We start from the raw sequence: 16153 nt of genomic DNA, 5'->3' as shown, positions 1-16153 counted from the left end.
TAGGTTGGACATTAGGAACAATTTCTTCACAGAGGAGGGTGACAAGGCACTGGAATGGAGCATTAGACATTGGAACTCCACGCAGGGAGCTGGTGGAGTCCCTGTTCCTGGAGGTGTTTAAGGTGTTTAAACAGCGGACGTGGCACTCAGTGCCATGGTCTAGTTGACAAGGGTGATGTTCAGTCATAGGTTGGACTCGACCACCTTACAGGTCTTTTCCACCCTAATCGATCCGGTGACTCCGAGGCCTTCTGAGGGGGGGGAGCAGCATGCCCTGCTGCTCCGGGGGGGGGGGCACGGATCCGGCAGGGAGCAGGGACAGGACTCGACCGTGAGTACCGCGGGGTCACCACCGGCCGCGCACCCCCCTCACGCCCACCCCGCCCCATTTTATCCTCGGGCCGAGCCCGGCCCGGCGCGAAATGGCGCCTCCGTCACGTGCCGCCGCCCCGGGGCCCTCCCGGCGCCTGTGCTCGCCCGGCGGGGCCGCGGCTCCTCCCTCGGGCCGCGGCGAGTGCGGGGCGGTGGTGGCGGAGCCTCAGCGCGGTCCTGCCCCTGCTCTGCCCCTGCTCTGCGCTGGGCACGGCCTGACTCTGCGAGGGAGCCGCGCCGAGGCGGCGGTGAGCGGGGGGACCCCGGGGAGGGGGGGTGGGCGGCTGCGGGGGCGTCCTGGGCTGAGGGACCGGCGGGCGGACAGGCGGACATTCAGAGGGACAGACAGACAGCCGCCCTCCGCGCCCGGAGTCTCCAATCCCCCCCCCATGAGCTCCAAACCTCGGGAGGGGCTCGGCGCGCGTTGTGCCCCCCCCCCCATCCCCTCAGGGGCTGGGGGAGCGCCCGGGAGTCGATTTTATATTGTCAAGACCTCTTAAACGGCTGCTTAAAGTCGGGTAAGAACGTTTCTAGAAAAGCTGGAAGAGTAACGATTTTTTTAAAAATTTATTTATTTATTTATATTCCCGGTGCGCCTGGGAACCCTCGAGAGAGCTTTTCCTTGTGCGGCAGCTTCAGGTGCGGCCCCGGGTAGATCGAGGGGTCCCGGGTGTTCGGGCACGGTCTAAAGGCTGTTTCCTTCTAAAAATAGTGCGTTGGTGGAGCACCAGTTTCTAAATTTCATCACTGAAAGCGCAGTGCGTTTGTGTAAAGTTAGAACTAAAGCAGCTGAACGCGGTTTATTTTTAGGTCTCTTGCGGATGTGTCATAAACATGCTAAAAATGCGATAAATCCCTTGAGAGGGAGGCTCAGAGGCGCGGTTTTGGGAAAAATGAGGACTGGGTAAAATAAAATAATAATCCACTTGGGAAGCAAAAATGCCACCCATTAGAAGTCTGCTGTGTCCTAGATGAAGAAAAAGCTTAATCTTGGAGCTCATCGTTCTGCAGGAGGAGATCTTCTGAGATTTTAAGCTTAAAATGTGTTTTTTACCTAATTTTTGAAGCGTGCTCAGCGATTTGATTTGAGGTGATAGCAGCTTTCCGGGGCTGCCTGCCTTGTGTGCAGTGTCTGCTGCTCCTGTTCCCCAGACAGACTGAATTCCGAATTCCTCAGTGCTCTCCCTGGACTGGGATTTCTCAAAGACACTGAGACTAATGGGACCGGTATTGCAGCTGGTAAAGGCACGTCCCTAAACATTCATTTCCAAGTGTTAGAAAGTTAAAGCTTAATTACCAAGATGCCTGCTTCATCCCAAAGGATTTCCGAGCTTGGTTATTTGAAAGGGCTTTTGTATCTCAGGAATTGCGTTTGGTTTTGGTTGCGTTACTTCAGTGGTTTTGGTGGTTTTTTTTTTTTTTGCTGTCTCGAAACTTGGTTTTATGGTGTTTTATTAATTCCTGCTGACTCCTGCTGTTGAGAAGTGAAGGGGATATCTAGAAGTCGGAGGAAGCAGTTATTTCTTTGGGGCTTGAATCTCTGATATTTTGGGTTATAGTAGTAAAATCTCTTTTTTTTTTTTTGAACTGAAACTGTAACAAGTAACATGAACAGCTGCTTGCTTAACAGAGCCACTGCTGACCAATTCTCACATCCCCCACCGACCCTCCCCCTGCCATAGGAGAGGTTTTTAATGGCTTAATTTTAGCAGAAGTTTATGGTTCTATTACCTGGATAAGTTGCAGGGTTATTTAACTTGATTTTTCTCTGAATCCCTGTTGTTGTTTGTGGATTTGAGGTAGTTTGAGTAGGATAAAGTGCAGCTGTGCAAAGTACCTGATCACAGGACGTTGAGGTCAAAGAGCTTGTAGAGGAAAAGAGCTGGATGGATAAAATTTTTGATACTTTGCATTACACTAATGAGGATATGAACAGATTTGATGAACCTCATCAATCATTGAAGTGTTTCATTTCAATGACTGTGTTGCTGCTGTTTATCTTCGATAACTACCTTAGATAACAATTCACTGTCATTTGCATAACAAGCTTGTATTTGATTGCATCTCTGATAACTGGGGCTTTTTTATTGTAAAAATTACTGCTTACATAAATTAACATGATTTAAGGTGCTTTGGATGGTTCTTGTGGCCTAGGACACTCAGAAGTACATTAGGTATACACCCGATTATATATGCATATTTTTTTTTTTTTGCTAACAAGAATTTTTCAGTACCTTTTTTTCTAATGTAGTTTCTAAAATTTGCTACTTTTTATCTGCAATGTAAAAGTACAAACTTCCTTCTGTACTGAGGGTCTTAGGACAGGTCTCTGCAAGAGAGGCTCCCTTCCTCTTGGGGGTAGTCTGTGGTTATTCAGCTGTTACAGGTAACCAGTCCAACATTTGTGACATTCAGAAGCCTGCTGAGCATTGTAGACAGTCTTTATTGACTATCTATATTTGATACATTTATTACTATAAATGGCTATTACTGTCCTTTTCTTAATTTTTAATGTTAATGATTACTTTTGCTTGCAGCCACACTGAGAAGTATTGGGAAGAATACTGAGTTTAGGACAGGTGGAAGGGTTCCCCCAATCCTGTAATAGGCATGTGAAGTTTATCCCAACAAAGATTTCAGTTATTTGGTGTGTTTTTATAAAAGAAAACTTAGTGATACGTTTGAGGGTAAAGCTTTGAATGGTTGCTAATAGTGGAAGACAGCGAGACACAAACTTATTTGTAATGTAGTATTAAAATAGTGCGGAGGGACATGGGGGATTTGAACGTGAACCCCTTGCTGCGGTGCCTTGTGATCCTCCTTCCCAGATGGTTCAGGCTGCTCTGGGAGCTCGTAAACAGGGAGGAGGCTGCGGTGGGTGGGTTGTTGTTGCAGCTCCTGCCATGTGACTGCGCCCGGGGCAGGTGCTGAGTGAAGGCTGCGGCACGTTTGGTGGCAGCAGCTTGTGCCATGTGGCCTCTGTGTGCTCATCATCTCTCACAGTTCCCCTGGCCAAAGGGGAAAAACATTTGTTTTGGTTTGGTTTTTTTATCTATGTTTTTCATTACTCCTATATTACATTACTAGTTACAGTGTCGTTTTCCAAACTTCACTACTAGTGCTGATGAGAATGCAAATACTGAAGAACTTACTGTTTGCCTTGTGCTGTTGATCAGTACAATGTAAATGCAGTTGCAACACTTGTTTCCCACCAGTTTTATGCTTAATCTGACCTCGGTTCTCTCAGTGCCAGTATTTGCAGTGTTTGATGAGCTGCCTTGTGTGAGGATGGTGCCCTAAAGCTCCTTTACTAAAGCAAGAAAATGTATAAATTGATGCCAACGTACTTTCCTATAATTTTTGCATTGTGTGTAGTATGAGGAGTATTTTTTTCAAAACTAATAAAGGTTTTTGTGGCATTCTACCTGGACAGGAGGGGAAAGCAGACAGATGCATGTGAGTGCCCCATGGCTGCAGCTGCCTCAGTTCATTCACTTACTGCCAAGTGTAACTTGGAAGCATTCTTTAGGTAAGGAAGTTGCTTCAAAATATGTGGTTTATAAACTTAATACACTTCTGTGTTGGATCTTTAAATTGCATCTCAGTGTTTTTGCACTCTCACTCATAATGTTATTTATGTATTTATGTAGTCTGTTTATGTTTACCTTCTATTTGTTAGACACTGACAGTACTTGTGAAAATGAGTTCTGTGTCCTGCACAGACTCTGCTTCCTTCCCAGGAGAGAGAACACGTGGCACTTGTAGACTGTGCACACAAGGCCACCATAAGTGACAGATTTCTTCAGGTGCCACCCACGAACAGAGTTGCTAATGAATATCAACTTTCTCATTATAGACAAGGCATGACTGTTCAGCTCTTAAATTCCCTGGTGTGTGAGCTGAGCAGCAGCATTCCTTGCACAGGTTGCAGGGCTTGAGTTGGATTTTGCAGAGGAGGTGGGAGCTGCTTCTCCCGTGCTCATAAATAACACATGTACTCCACCAGTGTTCAACTTTACAGCTATAAAGCTGATATTAACTGAGTAGTCTTCCATAAGGTGATGATATGATCTGGGAGAATCTAAAGCCTCATGTCCCATCTTTTGAAGAAAAATAAAGAAGTTCAGCTTTGGAAGATTTCTAAAGATGTTATTACTAGTTGAACACAATACTTGATATTGCATTTCTAAATCTTAAATCTTCAAATTTTAAAATCTGTCATGATTTAGTGAGGTGTGTGTTGCTGTTCCTGTAGCTTTCCATTAAAACATCTTCAAATAATATAAAATGGGGAACTGAATGTGGAGGTTTTGGGTGTATTTTCTTATAGCAGACCAAGATACTCTTGCATACTAAGATACAGGGTAGTTTTTCCATATTAGTATATGGGAGGGTATTCATATGTATTGGTATCTTTTTTCCAGAAACAGTTTAATTGGCCAAAGTAGTTTTTTCACTTTTAAGATTATCATGAGGCAGTAAACATACTTTTGGACTGAGTAAAGTTGAAAGCCAAAAGTCTTTACATTTCAAAATATTAGAACTCATATCTTTAACTCTTCTGATTCATGTGGTTTTGGGGTACAGCAAGCTGAAAAAATAAACACTTCTTACCCAGGTTTGTAATTTCTTTAGGTAATATTCAAGACTCCAGAGGTGCATCTGTGTTGCATAAGAGTGCTCATGTGACTAAAATCATAGTTCAAAACTAGATTTTTCCAACAATTACACCTTCCCATTAGTTAAATGATATTTTTCAGACAGTGTTTGGTAAAACTAATCTGCTTGGCACATATTGTTGTTCTGCTTCCACATCTGCCCTGCAGAGCAGTGTATCCTACTCATCTCTGTTCCAGAATTGATTTTAGCCCTTCCTAGGGGTTTCTCAGACACTGCAGAAGAGTTTTAATTTGGTTGATGGCTTCACAGGTCGGTTCATCTTCTGGAACCCGTCCCTGCCTTCTGGTTAAGGACTCCATGCACACACACAGGATGACTCAACAGTGGGATGGATGTTCAGATACCAGAAAGGTGCTGGTAACTTGACAGGAACCTCCACATTCTTTGGGGTATGTGTGCCTGTAAACCTCTCAGTGAATAGTGCCTGGGCTGTATCACATGGAACTATAATTTAGTGAACTTCAGTTGTGTTTTGAAATATATACTGCTTATAGTTTCAGTGTTCAGAAGGAAATAAGCATTCATATTTCACAGTAAATATTGGGGCTTCATGTTTGGTAAAAAACTTTGACGTATAACCAACAGAACCTTTTTCTGGCTTTGCGTCCCCCAGCAAGTGAAATGAACTCATTTTGGTAGATTTAAAGGACTGCAGTATAAAATATTAAACATAAAAATTCTGGACATAACCAGTTGCTAAAGGATGTAGCAACAAGAACAAGTTCTGGCCACGTTCCATCAGGTCTTCATCCATCTGGAGTGGATGTGCTGCTTGTGGGCTGTAGCCTGACCTGTGGGTTAGGGGAATTCCCTTTCTGGTTGTTCTCAGATGCCAGAACTTCTTTGTTCTGGCATCCAAGCATCCAAGTATGTTTCGAATAAGATAGCAAAAATTTCCATTTTTATCAGAAACTTGTCTTTAACCAAGATGTTGCAGATCTGCATGAGAACAGCAGTAGCAAAGAGAAGCTTCTCAGCCAACAGAATTTGTTAAATTTCATTTTTTAATCTGGACTTCAGATTTAGCAAACAGCTAAACTTGTAATTCCTCTGAGGAGGGAGGAGGGAGAAGGAAAAACAAACAACAGGTATTTGACTCAAAAGGTGTTTAACCTTTGCTAAATTTAGCAAGGGCTATGAGCAACTGTAGGAGTTGTGCAATGGTTAATTACTACATCCACACTTAATGCTTTGGAATGCCCATTCTTTGTGTGACTTAAAGCACTCAAAAGTCATAAAACGTGGTTGTGTGGATGATAATTTGTTGGTCTAGTAGCAAAATGTTTATTCATGCTGAGATTGCATCTTCATTCCATTAGTAACACTGTTAATATAAAGCCACGTGTCTATTCAGGGAAGAAAACCTGTTATTTAATATCATTTAAAGAGTGTTGGTAGCTTAGCTTATCATATATTGCTGATTGCAATCATTAATGGAACTCTGAGTAGACTGAGTTATAACAACTGCTGAAATAAATTTCTTGGTGGTTGAGATAATTTGTCAGGAGGTTAAACAGTAGTGAAGCTGGTCATGTGAACAGCTCTTAATTAATTGGGTAGGTTGTTCTTTCCCAATTCCCAAATAATGCACATGCTTTCTTTTCATGAAAATGAGGGTTGGGTGTCAGACACCTCATCAACCAGGCAGGTCAGGTTTTATAAGTTGGGGAAAAGGCCAGGGAAGTTTTTGATAGGATAGTTTGTATTTTGGCAGCTGTTTCTGCAATATTGGGGATTGGGAGGGGGTGGATTTTTTTTCCCCCATAATGAGGATATTATGGAAAATTTTCAGACCAGAAAAAGCATGCTGTGAGAGTTGCCATGGAAGTTTGTTCAGTTAAAAAACTAGATAACGTGCTCTGTTTGTTCTTGAAAAATGCACTGGAAAATCCTTCAGACTCTTTGGGAAGAGAGAAGATCTGGCTGAACATCTGGTTAGTGGGACATTTGAGAAGGGGCCTCAGCCTGCTGTGAAATGAAGTGGCATTTGAAACAAAGATTGTTGCTGAGAATTAAGTGAATCACAGAATTCAGTCCAGAATGTCTTGGGTAGGTTGCACTGCTTCAGCCTGGGAAAGTGGAGCTTTTCCTTAGGCTGCTCTTTCCTGAGCTCTGGTTCATGTGGCAGTTGTCCCTCAGTGAAGCAGATCCATGCAGTTTGCGTAATTCCAAGGTCACTGTCCTTTTTCCTGCTGAAAACCAGCATGTGAACCTCACTTACTCTGATAAGTGGCCTCTGAAGTTTTTTGTTGTTAGTTGTACAAACATTTTTCCCCTGCCTGACATGATTTAAAAGAAAAAAAAAAAAAGCAAAGGGAAGGTGGGCAAAACTTTTCAATCTGACTCTGACGTGCCTGTCCCAGGTTTATCTGTTTAAGTAGAGGTTATGAATTAGGTTGATAAACTTCTTAGGAATCATTAGTAGATTCCATAGTTTGGCTGCTGAGTTTAAATTTAAACTGAAACAGTTTTTTACTGCTAAATTAAATTGCTGTTATACTTCTTTTCCCTGCAAAATGCTTTATGTACTGTGAAGTACTAACACATGAAACTACACCTGGTAAATTAACAAACCCAAGTTCTCCAGATTCAAATCAGGTTGTACAAAATAAAAGGTACTGAGAGAGAAGGTTCTTGCCAACATCTGTGCACTGGATATGGACATATGGACGTGCTTCTTTTCAGAGTAACATGCTATATTTAAACTTTATTACGTTGTTATCTCTTCCTGTGTTTCCACTGCCCTGTCTCCCTTCCTCCCCTAATATCCTGTATTTTTCTAGAGCCCTGCTGTGCGTGAGCCCTTCCAGGGAACTGCGGTTTGAACACATCGGATCGTTACAGCCCCCGAAACTTCCACGATGAAGAGAGCTGGGCAGAGAGTTGTGGTTGGAACTGAAGCTCCTCACACATCACAGACAAGCAAAAAACAGAAAACTGGTTCATATGGCTCAGTGTTTGGTGACTCTGCCCTGTGCACCTCCATGGACTGGGGCAGCCTCCCCCACCACGTGATCCTGCGTGTTTTCCAGTTCCTCACTCTGGTGGATCGAGCCAGGGCGTCTTCTGTTTGCCGAAGGTGGAACGAGGTTTTTCACATCCCAGATCTCTGGAGGAGATTTGAATTTGAACTCAGCCAGCCAGCCACTTCTTACTTAAAGTCTACCCACCCAGACCTCATTCAGCAGATTATCAAGAGGCACGCTGATCACCTGCAGTACGTCAGCTTCAAGGTAAGCCTGGAGCTGCGTCTGCTGTGTCACCTTGCTGTGTGCAGGGCATGCAGCTGCTCTGTGCCAGCTGCATTAAGGGCTGGACCTGGGAAGTCTTGCTCTTGCAGCAGTTTATTTCCACATGTGCAGGCAGCTTCCTTCAATTTTCCACACTCTAATCTCTGCAAAGTAAAGAAAGAGCTGTTGTCGTGCAAGGCAGAGGAGGGAAGGTGAGATGAAACAGAGATTTGTCCAAGGTCACTCTTCAGGCTAAGGAATTGAGAACCAGTTCATTATTTAAGATGCAAAGGTGTTGTCCATGCAGATAAAATGGATTAAATCTAGACTTTGTCAAGTCTTTTTTGGGCTCCAAGAGTTGGCATTTTAAAAAAAAACGTATCACTGCCTATTGTAGCACCAGCACTGTTACAGTATTGTAATAACATGAGGTTATTTGAAGAGAAGACTTAGATTTAAGGTCTCTGTTCATACTAGAAATGCCCAGCAGTCATACTCAGGAAGATTTTCCTGAACTTTCCTGAACTTGTTCTTATCTTGAAATGTCTAATTAATGCTGCACTTTGTCCCTGTGGTGATTGCAGGCTGGAGCAGCACAGCTGACCAGGTGTGGAACTTGCAGTCTTGGGTATCCATGGTGCTGCTTTCTCAATAATACTGAAGAATGACTTCATTATTTTAAAATTGCTTTTACAGGTTGATAGCAGTACTGAGTCAGCAGAAGCAGCTTGTGACATCCTTTCTCAGCTGGTGAATTGTTCAATCAAGACACTGGGTTTAATCTCTACAGCAAAGCCAAGCTTCATGAATGTCTCTAAGGTAATGTTCTACAGACTGTAACTAGGTACTTTGGGCTCATCACTGTGTCCACTTATCTCTTTTTTTATTACAGTGAAACAATAAATCAGAGTGGATGAGTTAATTACTGGGTGTAAAGTTAACTTCTGTCATGTGCAGCAGCATGTTTTTAAACAAAGATCCCCTATGTTCATGTTCAAATAAGCCTTTCTTTGTTGCACAAGAAAGGGAATGACTGAGAAGTGATTATTTTTCTGCTTTCTGTGTGTGCAGAATGTGAGGTTAAGAAGCTGAAGTTCTGCCCATCTTTTCATAAGATTTTTTTCCCTTCCTTCCATTTCTCCAAACAGGCTCATTTTGCTTCAGCACTGACAGTAGTTTTTGTAAACTCCAAGTCATTATCATCAATCAAGATAGATGACACACCAGTTGATGATCCTTCCCTGAAGGTTCTTGTTGCTAACAACAGTGACACTCTAAAACTGCTAAAAATGAGCAGCTGTCCTCACGTTTCACCTGCTGGTGAGTAGTGAATATATGTGAAAAACGGAGTAATAAAGTATCAAAACAATAATGGGAACACACACACAAAATCCCTGATCCATGAATCAACTACTGCTTGGTGGGATAAAGGAGATTAAAGCAGTTGTCAGTAATGGCTTTGCAAGTGAGTGTGTACAAATTGCACAAACTAGTGGTTAAGACTGGGAGTGTTTTCAGTTTCTGTAGGGCCCTCGTGTGTCCAGATCTGGATCTGAATTCACTGGTTGGTGAAGGTCTCACTGCCTTCAAAATACAGTTATGTTGTTTATGTCTTAATTCTTGAAAGGCTCTGTTTTAACTGTTAAACAAGGTTGCTGGTGGTGATTTAACCAGTGTAGATGAAAGTTGAAGGAAGAAAGGAATAGTGTCAACTTCAGCTGAATCTGACCTAATTTCAGTTGCTGCGTCAAAATTCTGCATAGGGAAGGGCAAAGAGGAAGATAAGCAGATCCAATATGAGTGTGACTAGTTAGACTTGGGTCTTTTACTGATAAATGTTAATGGCCAAAATCCTGTAAAATGCTGTGGATATTTAGAACTTCAATATTTCGGGGTTTTGCATATAAGCATGAAAACTCAAGCCAATAGAATTAGTACTTGCTCGAGCTTGACAGCAAACAACTGCGCTTACATTTGCTTTTCATTTTACAGAGTAATTTTTCTTGTTCCTCAGGCATTCTTTGTGTTGCTGATCAGTGCCATGGACTTAAGGAGCTGGCTTTGAACTACTACATCTTAAGTGACGAGCTTCTGCTGGCTCTGTCGAGCGAGAAGCACGTCGACCTCGAGCACCTTCGCATCGACGTCGTGAGCGAGAACCCCGGGCAGGTGGAATTCCACACCATCAAAAAGCAAAGCTGGGACGCTCTGGTCAAGCACTCCCCCAAAGTCAACATCGTGATGTACTTCTTCCTGTATGAGGACGAATTTGACGTGTTTTTCCGGGAGGAGACGCCGGTCACACACCTGTACTTCGGCCGCGCCGTCAGCAAAGCGCTGCTGGGCCGCATCGGCATCAACTGCCCGCGGCTCATCGAGCTGGTCGTGTGCGCCAACGGGCTGCAGCCCCTGGACGCTGAGCTCATCCAGATCGCCCAGCGCTGCAAGAACCTCACGGCCATGGGCCTGGGGGAGTGCGAGGTGACCTGCAGGGGCTTCGTGGAGTTTGTGAAGGTGTGCGGGGGCAGGCTGACCCAGCTGTCCATCATGGAGGAGGTGCTGATCCCAGACAGCGATTACAGCTTGGATCGGCTGCATCTGGAAGTCTCCAAGCACCTGGGCAGAATGTGGTTTCCTGATATGATGCCGACGTGGTAAATTCTCTCTCGGGTGAAATCAGGGTGTTGCTTTCTATGCAAATCAGGAATTTAAAAAAGGAAATGTGAAAACTTGCTTCCAGATCTGAGTTTTTCTACCTTGAGAACCTCTGGCAGACTAATGGCAAAACACTTTAGAATATTAATTGTATATTGAAATAGAAAATAGACTGAAGTGTACTTAACAGTTCTGTGGTTTACAGGTGCTTCAGACTTCAGTGAACTTGGGCTTCTCTGAGCTTCAGTTTAAATGTTCTGTTCACTTTAAAGTGGTTTTGGGTTTTTTTTCATATCTTTGTTTAATCTTTCTGATGTAGTCAGAAGAGGAATAGAGTAACTTTTTTCCTTTAGGAAATCTATCTTTACGGAAAGCTGTATACAACTTGGAGTACAGTATTATTTGTCATGATGTTTTATATAGCTTTTTTTATAAATATTTGTGTTTTAATTATAAAAGCTTGTACATTAAAATACACTAGCCCAGGTTAATCAGATGTAATCTAGTTTAAACTCACGGTATTATATTAAAATTTTAATAAGCTGAAACTGTAAAGTTTTTTTGTAAGCATTAAATTGCACTTTAAATAATTCTGTCACAGTAGTGAAGCTGTTGAGACTGCATTGTACAGTATGTTGGTTTTGTCCTATGCATTAAAAGGGTAGGAAAGAGACTTTGTTAGAATTAATGAATGTAAAAGTTTGTAGCTGGATTGATTGCTTGAGTGAGTAATAAAGCACTTTGGAAAGTGTTAGGATATAAGGAATAGCTTTGGATTTGGTCTTTGTGGTCAAAGACTGATGTCTGAATGCTGTTCCAGGCTTTCATAATTGAGAGATAAGAAGGATTTCATAAATGTGGCTGGTGAGAAGGAAGGAACAAATGGAATACAGTTGTCTTTGATCCCTCTCTGTGTGGAATCCAGGATTTAGAGCACTTAAATTACTTGTCACTGACAGGCCAGGATGACCTGCAGTGTTCTTGGCTCTGCTGTAAGCCCTGATTCCTAGAGAAAGGATTGCTGGAGGTGATCCTGAAATATTTAATTCAGGACTGTTTAATACTTGTTGCTACTAATTGTTTTTTAAGAAAGAAGATTTTAATATATTTATTTTCTTAAAAGGGGAGAGGCATGGTGAGTTGATGTAAATTAGAGTCTGTATTTTTGTGTTGACATTTTGCTCACTGTAAACTAAAACTCATTGTATATAAATTTTGCTGTAATCACTTTCACGCTGTACTTGTTCTGTCTTCCTGTTGATAATGAGAATTCTACATTAATTAGCTGGTGGTGTTTGTCACTGTCATGGTTTAACCCTGGCTGGCAGCTCAGCCCCACACACCCAGTGGGGTGGGGGAGAGACTGGAAAGGGTAAAAGTGAGAACTTGTGGGTGGATATAAAGACAGTTTAATAGGTAAAGCAAGAGCCACACATGCAAACAACCCCAGAAAAGGGAATTAATTAACCACATCCCATGGGAAGGCAGGTGCTCAGCCGTCTCCAGTTCCCAGTTGGAAGCCAAAGGATTGAAGGTAACACACAATACCTGAGTCACTTATTTTCTTTTAAAAGACTGAAATATTTCCAAACAGTATTTTGTTTAAGATATATTGATTTGCCTTAAATGGAAATGTAACAAAGTGATTTAATCCATGCACTGATTAATTAGACTCTTATCCATCTGATGCACTGTGTCCTGTTGGGATTCTGTCCTAGTAGAAACCATAAATGTGACAAACCTTGGGAGAGGCTGAAGGAATGTTTAACTCTTGGATTATGGCAAATTAGTCATTGTCGTGTTCATGCCTGAAACCTGAGGATTTCTGACATGTAAAATGGAACGTGGACACATCTTTTGGGTGGCTGGGGAGTCGTGGAGTCCTTTGTGTCTCTCCAGCCATCAGAACAGTGTTAGTGAATAACCAAACACTGGTGACTGTAAATAGAGAGTTCAGGGGGAAGCTGCTAAAATGCTGCTTTGAATATTGTCCCTTTTCAGTCCCTCTCACTGAGGCAGCTTTTCGGTGAAGCCATGAAACATAGAACTGCTAAGGTGGAAAAGACCTTTTAAGCTCACCAACCATGGAATGTTTCCTTGCTCCAGCTCCAAGCTTCCAGAGAAATGGGCCTGCATTTATCAGTACTGTGATTTTTGATGCACTGATTTTTTGGAGCATTTGCTCTGCTGGCTGATCTTCACAAGTGAGGCTGGCTGGTACTTGAGGGGGAAGCTGGCAGTCATGCACCTTCTCTGCCACATGAGGGGGTAGCTAGTTTGCATTTTAGCTGATTTTTCAGACTCTTTGAGAAAGCTTATAACTAATCATTGCTAATTCCCCAATTCCCTCCAATTCGCCTCCACTCACTGCTTATGTAACACTCAAAGCAGTGAATCAGTAATAGCATAGACTTTCATGAGAAGAAAAAACAACTGTTGGATGCTGAGGTGAATTTATTTAGAATTTACTGCATTTCCATTTCACTCTCTGTGGCCTTTCCCCCTTTCGAGATTGCTTGTAGGATCCGAGTGATCGCAGTTCTCAATGTGGATGTGAGATGTGATGCCAGGAAATACTCTTTGCATTGGCAACATTTTCCCAAGGACTTGTCCCTTGGAAATTGCCCCGTTGTATCTTATGGGATGGATACAGAGTAGTTTTACACAGAACCCTGGTGAAAACAAGGAGAGAAAACATCAGATGACTGATGAAGCATTTGTTTTTCTGTACTAACTCTGTTTCAGAAATATTAACAATTTCTGTCTTATCCTTTCCACTCAGATAGCAATAGTGAAAATACCAAAATAGCAAAGGCATTATGGTCATAAAAAATCAGTAGTGGTTGAAGTCATTGACTTGGTGGAAGAGGGAAGATGGAAGGCAGGGAAAAGGTGGGAATTCCTGCTTTAGTAAAGGGTAGGGCTCAAAGACACTGGTATTGTAGCAGGAGCAAAAAGTTCTGCGAGTAGGTGGATAGAAGAAAACATTCACCTTGCTGAAGTACTTGGCAGCTGCAAGGTAACACATCTTGTGTGACCTCAAAGACATTGAATGAAGAGTAGCTGTTTACCTGAGCCTTGGATTTGGACTCCATCATCGATGGCATTTCCATTGTGGAAGAATTTGACGGGCCCGGAGAGCTGCCCGGAGAAGGGAGCGTACACGGTGGCTCCGTCAGCGCAGATCACATCCACTGCCCTGTGCTTCCCTTTGCCATTGCGTCTGGAAACAAGGATGGAATGAGAGACAGCTCTTGTCAGGCCCCATGTTATAGAGGTGTGATCCCCGGAAATGGGTTGTTAGGACAGAAATAGTGTCAGACTGGATGAAGGATGCGTAAAGGATTTTTGGTGTGGGTGGTTTAATTGGTGGGTGACCTGTTAGGGCTGGAGAAAAAGCCCTTCTTCCAAGTCTTAAATAGAAATGTAGAGTCACAGAAAGTTTGGTTGTGTGAAGGACATCAAGTCTAACTTTTCCCTCCAGTCAGGACTGTTCCCAACACCAGGTCAGGCACGGCTTAGTCGGAGTGATAAAACCCTCCAGGCAGAGAAGTGTTATCAACAATGTGTGCGGCCTAAAAGTTTGCTCATGTCCAACCCAAACCTTCGAAGCTGTGATTCTTAAGTGACTTAAACAGTGTTCAACTCTTATTTCAGTGGAGGAAGGACAAAATCCCCCTGTGTTCCCCTGGCATGGTACCTCGGAGCTCCGTAGTATCCGCAGCCGTACTTATCACAGCCCCTGATCTCGTTGGTGGGATTCCCAGCACACACCGTGGCCCAGCGGCTGTCTCGTTGTGGCAGTGGTGGGACATCTTTGAAACACAGAAACACAGCACATCAAAGTTGGCTTTCTGATTGTTTTAAGCCTGGTGTGTTTGTGACTGCTCTGTTTTAATACAGTTGGGTAAGAACTGTATTAATCCCATGCGTGCGGTTGGATTTCCCTCTGCAAGATTTGTCATCTTTATAGGAAATATAAGTAGAATGCGCAACTAAGCTGGATAGTAATATCTCAGACAAGAAACATGCTTTAGAGACAAAAATTCAAAGAGAGAATCACAGGTCCTTGAGTGCAACTCTACTCCTATTCTGGGCTGCTTTTTGTTGTTGTTTGGGGTTTTTTTACCGGGTGTAAGCAGGTGGGTGGGATCGGAGTGGTCGCAGTTCTCGACGTGGATATGAGAAATAATGCCAGGAAATACTTTCTGCATGGGCAGCATTCTCCCAAGCCGTTGCCCCCTGCGGATTTGGCCGTGGTACCGGATGGGGTGAATGCAGACGAGCTTCACGCAGTAACCTGGAGGAGATGGGAGAGGAAGCGATGTCAGGGAACATCAGCTGCCTCTGCTCCTTGGGAGAGCAAGAAGCATCCCCTGCCAGCCTCTTACTGGAGACTGTAAGGATGAAGCAGAAATGTCCTCAAGGTACCAACAATCGTGAAATCAAAATTACTGGATTTGCTGTGGAAAAGAGGAAAAAAGGGAGCTGGAAAACAGGGACAGGAAAACATCCTCTCAGCAAAGCTGAGGGTGTACTTCCGATGCTTTATTTTTACTGTTTCCTTTTTTTACTATTATTAGTTGGGGTTGTTGTTTTCCTGCTACGTTTTCCAACTCCTTTCTTCCCTCCTCTCCGGGAAAAGCATAGGAAAGGACTACATCCTGCTGGTGTGCTGCCTCCCAAAATTTCAGCGTGCTAGAGAGGGTGTGACACTAATCAGCACTGTGCTTGAACTGAAGAAACCCTTCTCAAGGAAATGGAGTGATTGCTTGTGCATGCCTCACAGCATACCTGCTGTTCATTACTTGCCTGATCCCCTGATTTGGACTCCATCATCGATGGCATTCCCATTATGGAAGAACCGGATGGGTCCGGAGAGCTGCCCGCTGAACGGGGCGTACACGGTGGCTCCATCCCGGCAGATGACATCCACCCCCCCGTGCTTTCCTTTGCCACTGTCCCTGGAAGCATAAATCCATCATTGGAGTCATCTGTCAGTGTTAATGTTATGTATCAATATCAGATACACATCTCTCAGGGTTAATGTTATGTATCAATATCAGATACACAACTATCAGTGTTAACATGATGTATCAATATCAGATACACATCTGTCAGTGTTAATGTTATGTATCAATATCAGATACACATCTATCAGGGTTACTATTATGTATCAATATCAGATACACATCTCTCAGGGTTAATGTTATGTA

General features: G+C 43.1%; 2 protein-coding genes across 4 annotated transcripts in view; one reads left to right on the top strand and one right to left on the bottom strand.

The window, feature by feature from the left end:
* Nucleotides 1-496: 496 nt before the first annotated feature.
* LOC113967267 (F-box/LRR-repeat protein 21-like) lies at nt 497-12170 on the top strand. 3 transcript variants are annotated; one of them, XM_027682744.1, is made up of 7 exons: nt 497-620; nt 3806-3901; nt 5302-5441; nt 7836-8285; nt 8979-9101; nt 9431-9602; nt 10297-12170. In XM_027682744.1, exons 4-7 carry the CDS (start codon nt 7914-7916, stop codon nt 10938-10940), a joined length of 1311 nt encoding a protein of 436 aa, XP_027538545.1. In that variant the 5' UTR covers nt 497-620; nt 3806-3901; nt 5302-5441; nt 7836-7913; the 3' UTR covers nt 10941-12170. The 3 variants fall into 3 exon arrangements, with proteins under 3 accessions (XP_027538545.1, XP_027538546.1, XP_027538547.1); XM_027682745.1 differs by lacking the exon at nt 497-620 and having other exon boundaries at nt 3449-3901; XM_027682746.1 differs by lacking the exons at nt 497-620; nt 3806-3901; nt 5302-5441 and adding an exon at nt 5456-7101.
* A 1218-nt stretch (nt 12171-13388) lies between these two features.
* Nucleotides 13389-16153, bottom strand: part of LECT2 (leukocyte cell derived chemotaxin 2) — a 4452-nt gene continuing 1687 nt past the window's right edge. The window contains exons 3-7 of the mRNA XM_027682679.1: nt 15750-15901; nt 15067-15237; nt 14638-14752; nt 14009-14160; nt 13389-13609 (exon numbers count right to left, since the gene is read on the bottom strand). Coding sequence (XP_027538480.1) covers nt 13419-13609; nt 14009-14160; nt 14638-14752; nt 15067-15237; nt 15750-15901 — 781 coding nt within the window. The 3' untranslated portion in view covers nt 13389-13418. The remainder of the gene's footprint in view (nt 13610-14008; nt 14161-14637; nt 14753-15066; nt 15238-15749; nt 15902-16153) is intronic.

The sequence above is a fragment of the Neopelma chrysocephalum genome, unplaced genomic scaffold (assembly GCF_003984885.1).
Source record: "Neopelma chrysocephalum unplaced genomic scaffold, ASM398488v2 Primary Assembly neopelma1_63, whole genome shotgun sequence".
NCBI classification, from domain to species: domain Eukaryota; kingdom Metazoa; phylum Chordata; class Aves; order Passeriformes; family Pipridae; genus Neopelma; species Neopelma chrysocephalum.
The sequence above is the reverse complement of the archived record's forward strand: the minus strand, read 5'-3'. Positions and strand labels throughout refer to the sequence as shown.

Coding starts and splice junctions, on each gene's coding strand:
- LOC113967267 (XM_027682744.1), top strand. CDS start 7,914: ATGAAGAGAGCTGGGCAGAGAGTTGTGGTTGGAACTGAAGCTCCTCAC. Junction 9,102..9,430: donor GCTTCATGAATGTCTCTAAG/GTAATGTTCTAC, acceptor TTCTCCAAACAG/GCTCATTTTGCTTCAGCACT. Junction 9,603..10,296: donor TCCTCACGTTTCACCTGCTG/GTGAGTAGTGAA, acceptor CTTGTTCCTCAG/GCATTCTTTGTGTTGCTGAT.